The 17,774-nt window shown below is 34.8% G+C and overlaps 3 protein-coding genes across 3 annotated transcripts; 1 reads left to right on the forward strand and 2 right to left on the reverse strand.

Annotated features, from left to right (window-relative positions):
• Positions 1-902: 902 nt before the first annotated feature.
• Positions 903-4,646, reverse strand: CARA (carbamoyl phosphate synthetase A). The gene is made up of 12 exons (XM_078309118.1): positions 4,512-4,646; positions 3,301-3,519; positions 3,148-3,208; positions 2,926-3,052; positions 2,605-2,693; positions 2,463-2,523; positions 2,302-2,369; positions 2,083-2,211; positions 1,878-1,987; positions 1,452-1,799; positions 1,182-1,347; positions 903-1,101 (listed from the first exon to the last, which is right to left on the reverse strand). The coding sequence occupies exons 2-12, from the start codon at positions 3,439-3,441 to the stop codon at positions 1,058-1,060; spliced, it is 1,344 nt and encodes a 447-aa protein (XP_078165244.1). The 5' UTR covers positions 3,442-3,519; positions 4,512-4,646; the 3' UTR covers positions 903-1,057.
• Positions 4,647-5,816: 1,170 nt separating this feature from the next.
• Positions 5,817-9,536, reverse strand: BIO2 (Radical SAM superfamily protein). Its single transcript, XM_078309106.1, has 6 exons — positions 9,239-9,536; positions 8,571-8,750; positions 7,786-7,892; positions 6,893-7,098; positions 6,401-6,540; positions 5,817-6,276 (listed from the first exon to the last, which is right to left on the reverse strand). The coding sequence occupies exons 1-6, from the start codon at positions 9,434-9,436 to the stop codon at positions 5,977-5,979; spliced, it is 1,131 nt and encodes a 376-aa protein (XP_078165232.1). The 5' UTR covers positions 9,437-9,536; the 3' UTR covers positions 5,817-5,976.
• A 985-nt stretch (positions 9,537-10,521) lies between these two features.
• Positions 10,522-13,277, forward strand: LOC144566978 (phosphatidylinositol N-acetylglucosaminyltransferase subunit P-like). Its single transcript, XM_078317333.1, has 5 exons — positions 10,522-10,740; positions 11,439-11,758; positions 12,227-12,299; positions 12,613-12,731; positions 12,939-13,277. The coding sequence occupies exons 2-5, from the start codon at positions 11,518-11,520 to the stop codon at positions 13,061-13,063; spliced, it is 558 nt and encodes a 185-aa protein (XP_078173459.1). The 5' UTR covers positions 10,522-10,740; positions 11,439-11,517; the 3' UTR covers positions 13,064-13,277.
• The last annotated feature ends 4,497 nt before the right edge of the window (positions 13,278-17,774 follow it).

Here is a 17,774-nt window from a genome sequence, read left to right on the forward strand (position 1 = left end):
ATTAATTCGAATGTTTAAAATTTTCACATGTAGACGCATTACTCGTAAGGTAAGTGATTTTCAACGGTTCAGATTTATCATTTGAAACCGATGAATTTTGGAGTTAAGCTCACCAAACACTTTAGTAAGCTTAAGAACACCTTCTACTCCTAAATTTAATATATAGGTCGATATATTAACGACTCAAATTATAATTTTTCTCGTCTGTCAACTCGCTTAATGTAATAATATATACAGATCAAACTAATATCAAATTTTATTATTTTTACTTTTTAACAGATATTTTTGATATGCAAATATCAAATGTTAGTACATAACAGATCAAACTAATATTTGATATGCAAATATTTTTAAATTTTAGAGTCACGCTTCAAACATCGGAAAAGGTATCAGTAAAATTTGATATTTTGCAAGAATTTGACATGTATATTATATCGAGCTAGTGGCTAACATATGAGCTAAAATACTAATGTTAGTACATAAAGCTCACTCTATGCTTCCAGCCTATTTACTGATTCAAATGTCTTAAAGTCGAGTTCTTGTATTTTGAATGTTATTACCTCATAATTTAGTCCATTGCTTTATAAACCTTTTAAGTTCTGAGAAACAATTATAGTTCCAGAAACTGTATACAGTATATACATATACATCAACTTCTTTACTCATTCCTGGATAAATATCATCTTTAGCAGATACTCAACAAACAGCTATGCATATCAATAAAACAATGTTATTCCTATATGTACTGTATACAGTTTCTGGAACTATAATATCTCAGCACTGAAAGGTTTAAAGAGCAGAGTCAACAAAATTATGAGGTAATAACATTCAAAATAAAAGAAATAGGCTTACATTAACACCGTTTAATCAGTATAGAAAATTGAAACAATCTAACCAGCCGGTACCAGTAGCATGATTATTCCTTTTAGAGTACCGAATTATCCAATCACACGATTCTTACAAACCAAAAACTAATTTTACTTACGGTATTATTAGCTGCCCAGCAGCCCATTTAAATAATAACAATAGAAAAAAAAATAGTAGCACCAGAAACTAATCACACTTTATTGGCCTTCATAAGCTCCACAAACTCTCCAAAAGCTGGAATAGTAGATAAATCAAAATAAGAAAATGACTAGTTGTAATAATGTTAACCAACATAAAATAAAAAAAATGAGTACCGAGATCGGAGTCATGTGGGCCTGGAGATGACTCAGGGTGATACTGCAGAGACATTAGCTTCATTTTTGGAAATGCCAATCCAGCACAGCTGTTATCATTTAGGTTTACATGTGTCACCTCTGCTCCTTCGGGAAGAGATGCCGGGTCCACTGCATAGTTGTGATTCTGCATTTGCATTTTTACAGTTCAATCCAAAATGTATCAGAAATGGAGTTTGAACCCCCATCTTGTTGTCACATTTACATTAAATAAACATTTCTCGATGGTACCTGTGCACTTATATCGACACGGCTGGTTCTAAGGTCAGAAACTGGATGGTTGCCACCATGGTGCCCAAATTTCATCTTAAATGTCTTTCCACCTAAAGCTTGACCGATAAGTTGATGACCCATACAAATACCAAAAACAGGCACTTTTCCAATAATGCCCTTTACTGTCTCTACTGCATAAGGAACAGCAGCTGGATCACCAGGTCCATTGCTGAAGAGAACTCCATCAGGTTTTAGTTTAAGTGTTTCTGAAGCAGGCCAAGTAGAGGGCACAACGGTAATTTTGCAACCGTATGAGGTTAATCGTCTGAGGATATTGTGCTTGATCCCAAAATCATATGCAATGACCTACATAGATTTAAAATGAGGTTATGAAGGGATTGATTTACATTATCAATCATTGTGACTTGAAAGTAGATAACTAACATGATATTTATTTGCTGAATGTTGATCTCTTTTGAATTCCCAATCTGAATCTGTTTTCTCTGACCACTCATATGGAGCATCACAAGAAACACCACTAATCAAGTCAACACCTGATGATAGACAAATAAAGAAATGTATAAATTACTATGAGGGCAAAATTGTCAAGAAAATAAAATAATATGGGAAAGAAATAAGACTAATTTACCAACTATCTTCCAATTTTTGGCCATCTCTAGAAGATCCTCATCAGTTCTGGAATCATCAGTGCTTAACACACCAATAAGGCTACCATCCTGCCTTAATCTACGTGTAATTGCTCGTGTATCAACATCATCTAAAGAATGCGAGGGAGGAAAAGGTTAATAAAGAAATAGAATGTAGAAATTCATGTTAATAAACAGCAGTCTGGTATGATGAAACTTACAAATGCCTATGATGTTTCTTTTGGCTAAATAATCACCAAGGGTTTCAGTACATCTCCAATTTGAAGTACTACACAAGAGATAACTTTTTAGAAAATTAATTTTTTTTTTTTTTTTTTTACAAATATGGGCTCACAGAAAAAAGAACTACATAAAAAAATACCTTATACTTAAGCTTCTTATTATAAGGCCGCCTAAGAAGCATTGACTCGATTCTTCATCATCTGCAACATAACATTTCCCAAAATTCAAACTTGATCAAATAATTCGAAAGAACACAACAATTTTGATTATTTAGCACATACCAGGATTGACACCAGTATTTCCAATGTGGGGATTTGTCATGAGAACAAACTGTCCGGCATAGCTTGGGTCTGTCAAAATCTCCTGATACCTGAAATTATATTCTTTGTGAATACTAATCTGAGAGGGGATATATTATACATTAATAACCAAAGCAGTGGTATTGGTACTGGTATATAAATGGCTATGGACATAAGATACTTTTCTGTTGTTACAATTATAGTGCTACTACTCTCTTCTACATGTAAAAAAGTTTAAAAGTAACTAGTATCAGAGAAGTACCGAGTAGCATTGACAAAAACAAAGAATAAAATATAAAATACCCAGTGAGAGATGTATTGAAAACCACTTCACCAACTTGAGTACCAGTTGCACCAAAAGATTTAGCCCTCCAAATTGAACCATCTTCAAGCACCAGCCTCGCATCACTTGTTTTCCATGGCCTTTCCACTGAATTAAAAGAGAGAGAAACATTCAGCTATAAGCTTCCAATCGCAAAAAAATCCAGCTAAACGACTCCACTACAACTAGAACTAAATAATTACCTTCATTACTGTCCGCATATATCGTGCCACTACCCCCCTTCGAATTCTGATAACTTAACACCTGGGATAAATAACAATGGAAGAAATAAGCATGATAGCTTCGTATCAACTAAAAAACAAAAGACGACAATTTTTGAGAATTATTTCAATTACCTTGGTGCTGGTAAGACGGTGGGCAGCAAAGTTCCTTTGGAGTTTCAAAACATTCAGGTTTTGTAGAGGTTTTAAGCGTAAATCCTTGGCATTTTCCAAATTTCTCGAAGAACAAAACTTGGAGACAGTAGCCGCCGCCATTAGAGAGAATCAGAGAGAGAGTGAGCTCTTCTTGCAAGAGCTATTATATTATTTTTGAGGCGACGGCAATAGAGATGGCTGACAAAAAGGGAGAGAGAGGAATGAAGGGATTTATGATTACTAATTAGGGAAAATTTTATGTATACCCCTAAAAAATTTCAAAATTACATATTTTCCCCTCTAAACTTCATAATATTATATACTTATCCTTCCAAATTTCAAAAACTCACAAATTTACTAATATTATTGTATTTTCTATTAAAATTCACTTTAAATTTAAAAAAGTGTCCATTTTACTCTCTATTAAAAAAACAAAAAGTATGTGGCCTATTTAAGAAAAAATGTCAGTTATGTAATCGGTCAGTTTCTGAGAAAAAATGGTTAATTTGTCTACTTTTAATGTACAAACGGTGACATTAAGGTAAACGCTTGTGTATACATCAGAAGTAGAGAAATGAATCATTTTTCCCTCAGAAACCAACAAATTAGAAAACTACATTTTCCTTAAACATGGTACATATTTTTTAGTTTTTTACTAAAGGGTAAAATGGTACTTTATAAATTGCATTCATTTTACACAGTTATTAGAAGCAAACATATAATTCTAAGACATTAAAAAAAAGTCTAAAATCTTACAAAAACACTAATTTGCAAATCTTTCATACTATTTGTTCAACATAATCAAAACCAAGACAAGAAACAAAACAAAATGACAGAAAACATTGTTTGAGTAGATACTATTACTACTGCAATTTTAAGGGTAAAATCGATGTAAAGTAAATCTTTTATAAACAACAAACAAATGTAAATTTGGAAAGAAGTTGAGTAGGTTGAATCAAGTCCAAAAAGAGCAAATTATAAGTATCAATGAATAATCAAACAAAATTTGCAAATTATTGGTATGTGAATCATTGAATTTTCGAGCACTAAGAATCCAGAACTAAAAAAACAAGCAGCTTAATATAAAACTAAACAAATTTGGATCTGTTAACTGGCAAACTAAATCAGCAACAAAAGCTTCCCTCAAATCTATTAAATGGATATAAACTACAGAGAAAGAGTGGCAGTACCTTGAAAGGAAATAGGAAGGGCGAAAGGAAGGAGATAGAGTCAGTCAGTGCTCTTGGTGGCGGACTAGCGGAGTTTGCTTCGGTGGAGGCGGTATAGCGGCGCGACCTGGTGAGGAAAGAGAGGGAAAGAGAAACGGCTGGATTTGTGAAAGAGAGACTGTTAGAGAGATCACTGACAGCTGTCAGTTTATCCGGATCGATGACAAAACCCTAGGGGATGAGAGTGCGTATCCTCTGAGATATCTCAACTTTTCGTGACCGACGTGTCCGGTGTCTATTCGGCGGTGATGTAGGGGATCAGAATTATGTGTGCTTTGAGATTCGTGCAGAAGGTCTTTAAACGGTTAGGATTTTCCATAAAGTCGCGCAAAGTTTGAGATATCTCAGAGGATACGAATTCGGGGATTGGTATTCAGAGAAAGATAGGCCTGTTGGGCCTATGTCTGCGGGCTTTAACCTAAGTCCAGATCTGTGATCCAATCTGACCTGGGCCTATGGTGTCGAGCTGAGTGGATAAAGAATCGGACCGGATGGGTATGAGCGGATTGCTGGGTCGATGGACTTCTGTATCATCTCTATCTATAATGACTAACAAATTTATAATACTTTGAGAACTACTAGTATTCATGCTCATGTTTTAGATGAAGAAACGCAATTTAGCCTTTCCTAATTCCACTAATAAACTGCTGAATTTGTTTTTGCTACCACCACAATATTTAAAAATTCTGATATTACCGTTGTTTTGTAAAAAGTTCAAAATTTATCACGTGTGCATGCCAACTACAGAGCAACGCACCGCAGTCCTACGCATGACCCCCCAAGTCAAAATTTAAAATTATATTGAAAATTTTACAAATATCTATACTTGTACCACAAATTTTTATTTGAAAAAAGAGTGTACAACAAATTTTATTTAAGATAAACTTTGTACTACAAATTAATTTTATAACTCAACATCATATAGGGATAAACCAAAAATTAAATCGGCCATCAATCCGTAAATTCTCAGAAACTAAAATTTGTTGCATACACGTTTCTTGATTTGGCCCAATTAAGAACTGGTTTAGCCTAAGTTTCGATTTTGAGCCCCATTTTGAAACGAGATTACCTCATAATCCATGATTAATTGAGATTTTACAACTAAGAACAAAAATATTGTAAAAATGCATTCTTGACTGAATAATTCTGTTCACTGCTCTTCAAACCTTTCAAGTGCTGAAATATTATAGTTCCAGAAATAAAATATCATCTATCTTTAGCAAATATTAATCTCAAGAAACTGCTGTGCATATCAATAAAACAATGTTATTCCTAGCGAATTCAGAAATCATTATTTCCCGTTGTCAATAAATTCTCTACAGCAAATACTGAATTCGTATTGCCAGAACAATCCAGTGCTAGAGTTCTCATGTTTTGATAAAACTAACACCTTAGCAATAACAATACCTTCTAAACTGGCCTAGGTCTACACAGAGATTGCCTCCTTACAACTCTCTTCCTCTGTACCAGTTTCGCTTTCGTCAAAGCTCGGTTTTTTAGGGATTAATCCGAGAATTTTGAACATTTCTTGGTCGGCATCAAAATCATTGTTTTGTGTTGTCAGGAGTTTCTCTCCAGTGAAGATTGAGTTTGCCCCAGCAAGGAAACACAGTGCCTGTTCAGGCATGGAGAACCGCACACGGCCAGCTGATAGACGTACCATTGCATTTGGCATCGTGATTCGTGCCGTGGCTATCATACGAATCATCTCCCAGATCTCCACAGGCTGATCCAACAACAATATAAATTAGCCTCAATTACACCATCTTTTTTGGAAACATAATTGAATTGGTATCAAACAAAAACGGTACCGATTTTCCAAGTACTTTTATAATTTCTTTAAATTATACCTTCTGATCCTGAAGAGGGGTGCCTTTTACGGGTACCAGTGCATTGATAGGGACACTCTCTGGGTGGGTTGGTAGAGTTGCTAGAGTATGTAATAACCCCACTCGATCCTCTTCGGCTTCTCCTAGTCCAATAATACCTCCTGTACAAATTTAGAAAGATATTGTAAAATTAAAAGCATGAGGGGTTTAAGGTTCTAATTTGGACGTGCTAAAGAAGACCTGAGTATCACCGGTAAAAAAAGAAGTTATAAATAAGTAAATAACACATGCCATCTAATTGCATGATAATTCAAAACCTAGTTATTATCTCCTTAATCTGATTATTTCTGTATTACACCTAAATATACAGTATTTGGAAATAAGAAGTAAAATCAACCATGATTAGTAAGCTTGTAGATTATTATACTAAGCAATTAAGTAGGTCTAAAATTATTCCTCGGAGAACTCCAAATAACAAATCAATGAAAATTTAACAAGAAAAGTAATAATTACCTGAACAAACATTTATTCCAGCATCACGGACATACTCGAGAGTTTGTAGCCTCTCATCATATGATCTTGTGGTGATTATATTAGGATAGTATTCCCTTGATGTATCGAGATTATGGTTGTAGGCTGTGAGACCGGCCTTCTTAAGCTCTTCTGCTTGTTGCTTTTCTATCATACCCAAAGTGCAACATACCTCCATCCCCATACCCCTGCATTAAAATAATATTAGTAATTAACAGTATGAAATAAATAGAAGAGTGAGACTACAGTACTATGCATAGTGCACTTTGGTCCGTACAATGGATCCATATCTTCATTTTCAAAATCTAAATAGTTGATCCGAATTGTTCATCATGACCTCCATATGAAAATGTACTTGGAGGCCAAATTTTACATTTTTTAAGAATTTTTTTACTATTTTTTTTAGATAGGTAGAAAATCATTACTTTCGGATGGTCCGGAATCTTTAGGTCAAGTGATTTTGTACCTATTTAAAAAAATATTATAAAATTTCTAAAAAATGTAAAAATTGGTATCCAAGCACATTTTCACATAAAGATCATTTTGAGCAGTATGGATTGATTATTTGGACTTTGAAAATAGAGACATGCATCCATAGTACAGACCAAAGTGTGCTATGCAGAGTACCATAGCCTCACTCTAAATAGAAAAAAACAAACCTTTACTCTCTCTCTCTCTCTCCTGTTTGGTGGGAAGCAACAGTCAGGGAATTAAAAAAAGTGTCAAGAAAAAGAATAAGGAACCCAATTGGATCATCTAATACAAAAATTAAAGGGTGATTGTTTCGATGAGACAAATTGTGTTGAAAATATTATCTCCTTGCTGTTTAAAATCAGGAATGCATTCATTTAATCATATATACACAGAGTACTCACCTAATCTCTTTGACGTATTCAAGGATTTGATTGAAATTTGTCTTACGGCCAATCGTGTCTCTCCAAGCGGCACCCATGCAGAACCGTGTGCTCCCTACTTCTTTTGCCTACAGATTTAAAGAATAATACTCATTATTACTGAATGTCATTAAGGAGAAATGCTGCATCAAAATAAGCAAATTCTAGTAATCAAGTAAGAAATCAAGCATTACAGTTAGTAATAATTAGGTAATGCATGTTGAATTCCTGTACTAATAGATTATTTACGCGGCACCTATTTCACTAAAAATTTTATCTCCTTTCTAATAATTGAACACTTGTTTATAGTATTTTATTCATTCCATTATTGGAGACTAAATCGATGGATAATCACACAACCAAGGATTCATTTAAGGCAAAATTGGGTCAATCAATGCCTACATGCATATGTGGCAGTGGGATTAATTGCAAAAGGGAAATGTTTTAGCAGCAAAAATTTGACCACAAAACTACTCTATTAACTGCAAATCTCTCTTTTAAAGGAACTTTTACATTATTTCTCTAAATATGGTCATTAGCAGAACTTATGGCAAACTAAAGTATCTGTAACTCTTCCTTGCTAATGGAAACCAGTGACGATTGTACTGCCATGGCAGTGCATCTTTTAAAACTGAAATTCCCCAGCATATATGGCCCCGGTAAAAGATGAGAATAATAATAAAAACTAGATGGAATTGGCATCCTACTATCACCGCTCTCATAATGAGAGAGAGAGAGAGAGAGAGAGAGAGAGAGAGAGAGTGTACCTTCTTTGCGGCTTCGATCACAGCATCCTTATTCATCAAGCGTTGGGCCTTCAAACCGGTGTCATACCGAGACGACTGTGGACAGTATGAACAATCTTCGCTACATCCACCTGTTTTTATCGAAAGTAGTGTACATTGTTGTACTTCCCTGAAATTCTGAGCTGCTCTGTGCACTTGTGCCTGAGACAACACATTTATACATTGATCTCAAACTTGACATTCAAGTTCAAGGCTAATCATTTTGGTTCCTGAACTTGACAATTATAGCATTTTTCATCCTTAATGTAACAAACTATTATTCCATCCTTATGTTACAAAGCTTAAGAAAGAACTTGTGAAACTGGTGCATCAGCTTTGTGTAATTCACTGCTTGGAGCAAAGTAGCTTCAACACAAGCAACTTCCTTTTTTTTTCCTCTAATTTTATATCAAAAACAAGAGACTTTCCTAGTAAAATGCAAACTCTAACTCCCAAATTCAATTTCACAGTGAACTTCATAAAGTTGATATTTATTACACATTAATGCAACTAAATTACTTCAAGATACAGTGAATAGATCAAAAGTAGCTCGATTCTTCAAGGATCAGTGGTGTACTACATCAGTCATTAGAGAGTAAAACGAGAGATTGATCACAAAAAAAATGCAAATTGATAGCTCGTAAATATACCCCGTGAAAAAGGAGATCTAGAACAGGAGAGTCGTAGACGGCCTTGATCTCATCTTTGCTCCAGTCGTTTCTCGGCCCCTTATTAATCGTCCGCTCCGCCTCCACAGCTGCGGCGGAGGTCGAGAACGCCGAAACCGCTGCTCCGGCACTGGAAGTCGGCGGTCGTAGCCGAGAGCGGAGCGACCTAACTAGAAGCATTTTTTTCTCTGTTGCGAGACGAAATGAAAGGCAAAATGAAAGAAGTTTGTTCAACTAAGGATGGCGACGATGAAAACGAGGCGCGCTGTAATTTGTCACTTGTAATCACTAATTAGTAATTAATCGTTAAACCCTGCTATCCAATGAGATTTGATAGCGAACGCAACCAGTGAGATTGTTCGGATGTCTAAGGTAATTCAATTTAGGGTTAGATATGGACCGTTCGATTATAAATCGGATCAATTTAGTACGGGTTGGAATGCACGGATTCCTTTAATATTCGTGCCAAAATATATCTGACAGTCCCCATCGAAACTCAAAATTTGAGTTACGTTAGGTGATATGAGTCCAAAGTGAGACTGGTCAAGTCCAAATAAGCAGCTTCGCCGTCCCTATGAGATGTAGTTGGTAATCGGTATACCTACTGCAGTCAGTTTACATCGTCCCATTACATTTTAAAATGAAACCACTGGAGCCCAACAGGCCGACACAACAACAATGTTTGGGCCATTACAAATCCAACTCTTCCATGTTTCGGCCCAACAGGCCAACCCCCTCCCCCCGACGAGTCCGCATTAACTCAAAAGAGAATCTTTTGACTTATAGATATGGACCGTCCGATTGTAAACTGAGCTCATCCGGCCTCCACCTAAAACATAGCGAGTCTTTCAATATTAGTGTGGATTTAATTCGCAAGAATCTTGAAACTGATCAGACGGTTCAGATATATTAACTCAAAAGATTCCTTTTTGAGTTAATGCAGAGGATACGAATCTCCGGAACGCTATCCTCTGCGGAGGTTTTACCTGCGGTGCTGTACGGTGGTTTTGATCTGATCCGTTCGTTTCGGATCGGACGGACTGGATTAAGAATTCATCAAATTTTGAGTTTTTTTAAAACTCGGGCAAGATCTGATCTGATCCGTCCGATCCGAAACGAACGGCCAGATCAAAATCACCACCAGCACTGCAGGTAAAACCTCCGCAGAGCATACGCTCCCACGAATCCCCCCCGACCGAGTCAGTAACTCGAATTTTGATTTTATATTCGGACCGTCCGATCAGAATCCGGAACAATCCGGTCTGTTTCTGTATTCTTCAGAATTTTGGTTTGGTTTTTCACTTCCGTCGGGTTGATTTTGTCGGTCTGAGATCGCTCGTTTTTTTATTTCCTCTGCCCTTGCCGCCGACCGAGCCTCCGCCTCCGACCGGCCGCCTCAGCGGCTCTTCGTCCCTTCCCGCTCTTCGCCGTTCCCCCTCGTCCGGCCTCCGGGACTCCGCTCTTGCTTCACAGTTCCTGGATTGGTAAGCTCTTGTCTTTTGGTACGGTAATTGCTTATTTCTTTGTTTATATTCTTGTTGCTGTGCTGGATTTCTGTTAGATTGCTCCACAATTTCTTTCTTTACGAACTTAGAATGTGTTGAAAACGCTGTGTACAGCTTACCAATTAAATTGTAATAGTGAAATTTCAAGCAATTACCAGTACCACTGTTGCAAACTAATAGTAAATAGTAAATTGTAAATTGCAATTACCAGTACCACTCTAATTTCTACATTGTACTGTGTACCAATTACTACTGTTGAAAACCATAATTGGTAAATTGTAACAGCCTAATAGTAACCGAGTATCGTCTAAATCATTTTCTGATGCAAAATTGAATTGATGCAGTTCATTTTGATGTTTTTAATTATGGGTTTCTTCTTTCAAAAGTGCATCGGATCACTAATATTTAATTAAATCCATTAACTATTCTGCTTCTTTGAAAATGTGTGAAGCATGAAAGTGTTGACATACCAACCAAAACCATTATCTATTTTTCTTGTTGATTGTCTTCTATGTTGCTCATACCCCTTTACATCATTAGTACCCGTTGGTATTAATACATTTCTGCCGTTGGTCTCCAGTTCAGCTCAGAAATTGATGTTGACATACCAACCAAAACCTATTTGAATGTCGACTATGGCTGTAATGTTCTAATCAATGCTTCAAATCTTTTCACAGATCTTGATAAGTATTTAGAAGGCTTCTTGGAAGCTTAAATACATTCTATTAAACAATTATACCTAAAGCCAAAAAGGTAATGGAAGAGGGACCTTCTTCTCCGACAACACTGGTAGTTAGCAGTCCACGTCGCACTCTCAGCCTACTGCGTAACCGTCGAGCGTCAGCCTTCGCCTCCAGCTCTGACTCCGCCTTTCTGGTTCATGACAAACATGCAAGAACAGAGGGGAGACCAGGTGGTGATTTGACAGGAGAGCATGGCCCCAAACCATCAGAGGTGTATGGATTCGTCGGATCCATCACCACTGTCATTGCCACAGGTTACATCTGAATTCAATTCCCCCCATTCCCTATGTTTTGGTTTTGGATATTTAAGTCTCTTCTTATCAGAAATAACATTTTAGAAGTAGCATTTGTGTCTCTGTCATGAATTTAGTTCATAATGAGATTTCTTTTGCTGGGTTCAATGGTGTCATTTTAACTACCTTCAAATCTTTGCCATGTTAATTTGCAAATATTAGTGGAGTCATCTGACCCTAATATTTTCCAAGTGGGTCCATACAGATCGATAGTTACTCTGATGTGCGGCAGTTTGGTTGGATAATATCAAAGCCAAAACTATTAACTAGTTTGTTGGGGATTTATTGTGGCGTTGTATTTTGTATAAAAGATGCATCTCATTTTTTAAAAACAACAAGGTGCTAGATATTTCTGATTTATCACGAAATTTGTTTTTAATTATATGTAACTGATGCAGTACTGATAGACCTGTTTTTTCTTTAGTGCAGTTATATATTTAGTGTGGGCATATACACCCGAGCCATGGTTACATTCTCTAGGGATCACATATTATCCTAGCAAGTACGTGCTGTATCAATCTATTATTTAGCTTGTATACAACTGTCTTCCATTTACTCAGCATTCCAATTGTACCACTTTATTCTCTATAATTCTTTTGTTTTTAAGTCAAAGAATGCACATAAGTCCTGGTGAGCAGAACTTAATAAGATTCACAAATTTCTTGATAGACGTGTTCCTTTTAATGCTTTGTGTTGTTTGCGACTCACTATACAATTTGTACCATGTCGGTTATTATCTATATACTTTCTTTCTTATGGTAGCAAATCAACACCTACAGCTGCTATTGAGATGCTTTATATGCTATTGCTATCAGGTATTGGGCGTTGGTTGTTCCATCCTTTCTAATTGTGACTGTGTTTTTGATGATGGTGCTCTATCTGGGTTTGAATTTCTTGGCAACACCTCCGCCGTATTCACTCAATGTAATTTATGGTATGATAAAGGACATTAACTTTGGTACCTTAAAAAGTTAAATATACTAATTACTATTTTCTTTGAATTTACATTTTTGTGCACCATAGGTGTTGACACACGTATGACCCATACAGTGCCTTACTAAAACCAACAAGCATAAGAAAATCACAACTGGATCAACTTTAAATTTTGTTTTGTTTAATATTATCTTTATTTTGTTTGTAGATGAATATAGTCGTGAACCTTGCACATCAATTCCGTCAGAGGGAATGGAGAAACCAATTGACCCGATTTCAGATGTTGGAATTGACCAAATTAACCATCTTATGTTTGGCAAAGCTAATCAGTAGCAGGAAATTTTGATAAAAGCAGAAAATTCATTTCTGGTATTTCCATGGATATCAATTGTCTTGTGTTTTTTTTTATTCTCCGAGGAATACACAAAGTCACAGCGTGTTAACCACGGCATGTCACTTTTTTTCCACTCTACACACTAGTCACATAGAGTTTTGTGGGAACTTGCACTGTTGTAAAGAGGAAAGATGATTTACATCTTTTAAAATTTCCCTTGCATTTATGTGATTTACATCTTGTATAGTTGGAATTATTTTGAGGAAATATGACAAAAACTAATAACCTATATAGTTGTGATCAGTGTTATCAGAATCGGACCGGACCGGCTGGTTTGGCCGAAAAAAACTGGAACCGGTCATCTATCCTGCTCGGTTCTTTTGAATTGTCGTCTATGTAAATGAATTGGTTAAAACTGATTAAACTGGACGGTTATTATAATTTGATAAATCTTCATCTCTCACTCTTCTGATTTCACGCATCTTCCTTTTTTTGCCAAGTTTTTCATTTCCTGCCCTTTTCTTCACACATTGAGATGTAAAGAAATGAGAAATTAGCCCTCCTTTCTCCTTCAAGTTGGTTTTCTTCTTCTAAATTCTTATATCTACTGTGGTGTATTACACAGTGGCTCAATCTCATTCAAATAAAGTCTAAGTTTGAAACGAAATCATCAAAGAATCAACATCAATTACTATAAGTAATCTCATTTAATCATTTAATTCGAATTTGTAAAATATGCACTTGAAAAACTTGAATTTTTGAGATGATTTTATTCAATAGATGAATGCATTAAAAGTATTTGATGAAATGCAGATGAGGGTGAAGTGTGTCAATAATTGTGCATTTGTGTGTGTGTATAATAATAAATCTATATATGTGCTTGAAAGATGAATCCGATAGCCACTTATTGTAGCCATGGTACCGGTTACAGCATCTGATGAATCTGTGAAACACCAGTTAAACATTAGTATTTAGTTTACAACTGTCTCAAGTTAGATTCTTATAATATTTAAAAGCCTCACACTTAAAATCTATGTTACTCAGATACGCCATCTAGTGCTCAGTACCCGTATCAAATGTGTATCGGATACGAATATGCATCCGATATGGATTGATACGTGTCGGATACGGGGATCAGAGTACGTAACATATCTCTAACCCTCGATATAGTCCTACATATCAAAACGGGGCGATACAGCTTGAAACGCTCCGATACGGAGCAGCGAGCCTGGTCTATTCTCCTGTGAGCCGCGCATAAGCCTGGTCTATTCAATAAATTTTCTCTTTTGTGTGCACCTCCATGAGCCACAGTACACCAGATGACTAGATCAACTGCTGTTAGCTCGCATAGTCGCATAGACCAAAAGAATATGAGCAAAAATTTCCCCCCAGCAAGAATCGAACCTGGGTCCTCATGCAAAAGAAACACGCACCTAAACTACGCCAATAACTCACATTTTGTTGTTAAAAATTAGCAGTTATTATATTTAACTTATACTTGAGTTATTTGTATCATCCAAATTTTTTTATATTTATTTTATATAATACCAGTATTGAATTAATAATATAATTAAATTAAAAATTAATATATATAATAGACGTATCATATCCGAGATTTTTAAAAATTACCGTATCTCCATATCCGTATCGTATCCGATACAGTATCCGTATCCGTATCCATGCAACATAGCTTAAAACAAATCGTTGTCATTATAAACTGCGAGTGTGCCTTTTTAAAAAATTGGTACATAATAGTGTGCCTTTTTCTTATAATATTGGTACATCCCTTTATTGTTCATTTGCCCCTTTATTTCTAAACCATAACTTGAAATCATCATTTCTTGCATTATTGTTTCGAAATGCAGATGGTGATTTTGCGAGTATGTCTTTTCACAATCGTTCTGTGATGCCTCCAGGTAATTTCTAAAATTGCTCCAACCCAATTGTATAGGTCGGTATAAAAAGGTACATATCAGTATCAAGGTTCTTATATTTTGATCAAGCAAAAAGCATTGAATTCTTTGCTTATAAATTTGCACTTTATCAATGGCCTTATTAGTTTTACCCACTAAATTATCGTTAAATTCAAATTACAGAATCTCAATGTAAAGAGGAATTTATACTACATAAGAAGCACTATCTGAAAATTTGTTCGAGTTCACTGATACATATACAAAACCATTGAATCCATGACCAATATTTTTAGCTTAAGGTTTCTCAAGAGCATATGCAAACAATAAAAGCATGAATTTAGAAAATCCAGACACCCTAGAGAATGTACTTTCCCTAATCAATTTACTTCGTGTGTCGATCTCTGTCATAAAATTATTATATCTCCTAGCAAGATTTAAATATAATTAATGACTCAGTACTTTTCATACCGATCAATGGTGACCGATTCAGTTTAATAAGAGCTGGACTTCATGCATGTAAAATAATTTTGGATTGATAGTTTCTTATTCGTTTGCTTAAAATTAAATAGAAAACTTCTTTTGTCAGAAAATATTACATCTTGTTTACTAAGGTGCTTGAAGATAAAATGGAACTCTTACGGATTAGACACTCAAAGTATTTAATACAACATCTTTCTTTTTGTAACTATTTATGTTTTCCCAGTAACAGAATAACAAATTGATAAGATATATGTGCGGATGCTTACAAAGGTGAAATGTGATATGTTATGATGCTTAATTATAACAATGATATTCTCTTATTTCCAAGTTACCTAACTATAACATGACTTTACAGATGAAGAAATGGTGCTAGTGAAATACTCCATTGAAGACATGTTACTAGGGCTGTCACTTGATGATCCATTTTGGCAGAGATTTATGAGTTCCAATGGAATCTTGAGCTATCTTCTCTCAGTATGGAATCTGTGCAATTTGGCGCCAGGAATTGGAGCAAGCACACAGAGAGTGAAGGAGAGAAAGAAGAGAGGTATATAATGATCATGCTTTATTAATTGATATTGTTTAGTAAATTTTAATTGTGAAATTTTATTATTTTGGATAAATATGTGAGTTTCTATTATTTTAAAGGGTAAATGTGTCATTAGTCATTACAAACTTTTGAGGAAGAAATATGTAATATTAAAGTTTTTGAGAGGATACATTAAATCTCTCCTAAGTTATATATGTTTTAAAAAACTCAGCAATTGAACCGGTTGAACTACCGGTCCGACCAGTGAACTGTTGAACTGAATCTTTAGCGAGTTGATGTCCGGTCTGATTCTGATAACACTCGTTGTGATTTACACATTGTTGATTGCACGTTCTTATAGTTTTAGCAATTTCTGTATCTAATAACCAAGTTACGGTACGTAACCTACAAAATTGTGATATACAAGCAGGAATTAGTTACATGTTTATAGACAAAAACTAAAAACATATTTGCATTTCGAGAGAAATTTCTTGTTTGTATGAACAAAAATTGGAGCATATCTTTTTTGTCCTCATAGCACCACAAATTTGAACACCCGTACTAAGCATCTAAATTATAAAAGATATCGTTACATACGATATGTACCAATACGCCACATTTTCTAATTACCACCAACGCACAAAAAGTCTTTTTTTTTTTTGAGTAAAGATTGGAAGTAAGCCACCAAACTATTTAATACTCTTATTATTATAACAAATAATTTCTCCCATATGGGTTTCAAAAAAAAGAAAAAGAAAAAGTCTGTTTTAAACTGTGTTTTGTTGGATTGAAGGAGATTAAGAAGAATATAATGCGATCAATATTACTGTACACCTACTTGATGCTCTTTGATGCATATTAAAATGAATCTAAATTCTATAATATTGCAATAAATCTACACAAATTTAAATATGTTAACTACGACCATATGTGCTATTATTTCGACTCAATTATCCAACAAGAATATTGTGTAATTACCAAATTATAATTTATAACATTGCACATGCATGAAGTACACTTTTGCAAGTTAATTTTTAGAATAGGTTTGAATCTACACACTGTTTATTGAAAGACATTTCCATGTGAGAATAACTGATGTTAATTCATTTCTTACCTTTTATTTTCTTTTATTTTTTCTTTTATTTTTTCTTTTAGACTACTATGTACTGTATCTTTAGAGCATCTACATCCCTAAAACTCAAAAAGATTTCTAAATAACTGTTAACTACTTTTTAGAAATTATAGTCTTTAAAGTTTCTAACTCTCACATCTCTGAAACTCATTTTAGAGTTTTTATTAAGCCACATCAGCAACAAATTAAAAATGAGAAACAATTTGAGCCAATCATTTAGCCAACATAGAGTTTATAAACAGTTTCTTAATAAGAAACTTTCCTGCATAGTTTCTATATAATAAACTCTCTCACATCTCTGATTGAAATTGGATTAGAAACTGTCACGTCAGATTAGAAACTCTAATAATTTCAGGGATGTAGATGCTCTTAGTAACAATTAGTAATTCAAATGCTCTACCAGCAGATGTACTGCATCATTAAACAATATATATACATAGACAAATGAGAAAAAATGACTAAATATTTATAAAAGAGAAACAAACTCACAGTTGCTTGAATTTTTTAATTTCTTCAATATAAGATAGGTTTGCCTCAAGAATGCAACAATTCCTCATAATGCACAGGATTGAAACTAAAACCATAAATATTTTATAGAAAATTAAAATATACAACAGAGATTGAAAACAACTGATAGCTTATTCATTGAATCACTT

This window comes from Carex rostrata, chromosome 1 (assembly GCF_964058835.1).
Source record: "Carex rostrata chromosome 1, lpCarRost1.2, whole genome shotgun sequence".
NCBI classification, from domain to species: Eukaryota; Viridiplantae; Streptophyta; class Magnoliopsida; order Poales; family Cyperaceae; genus Carex; species Carex rostrata.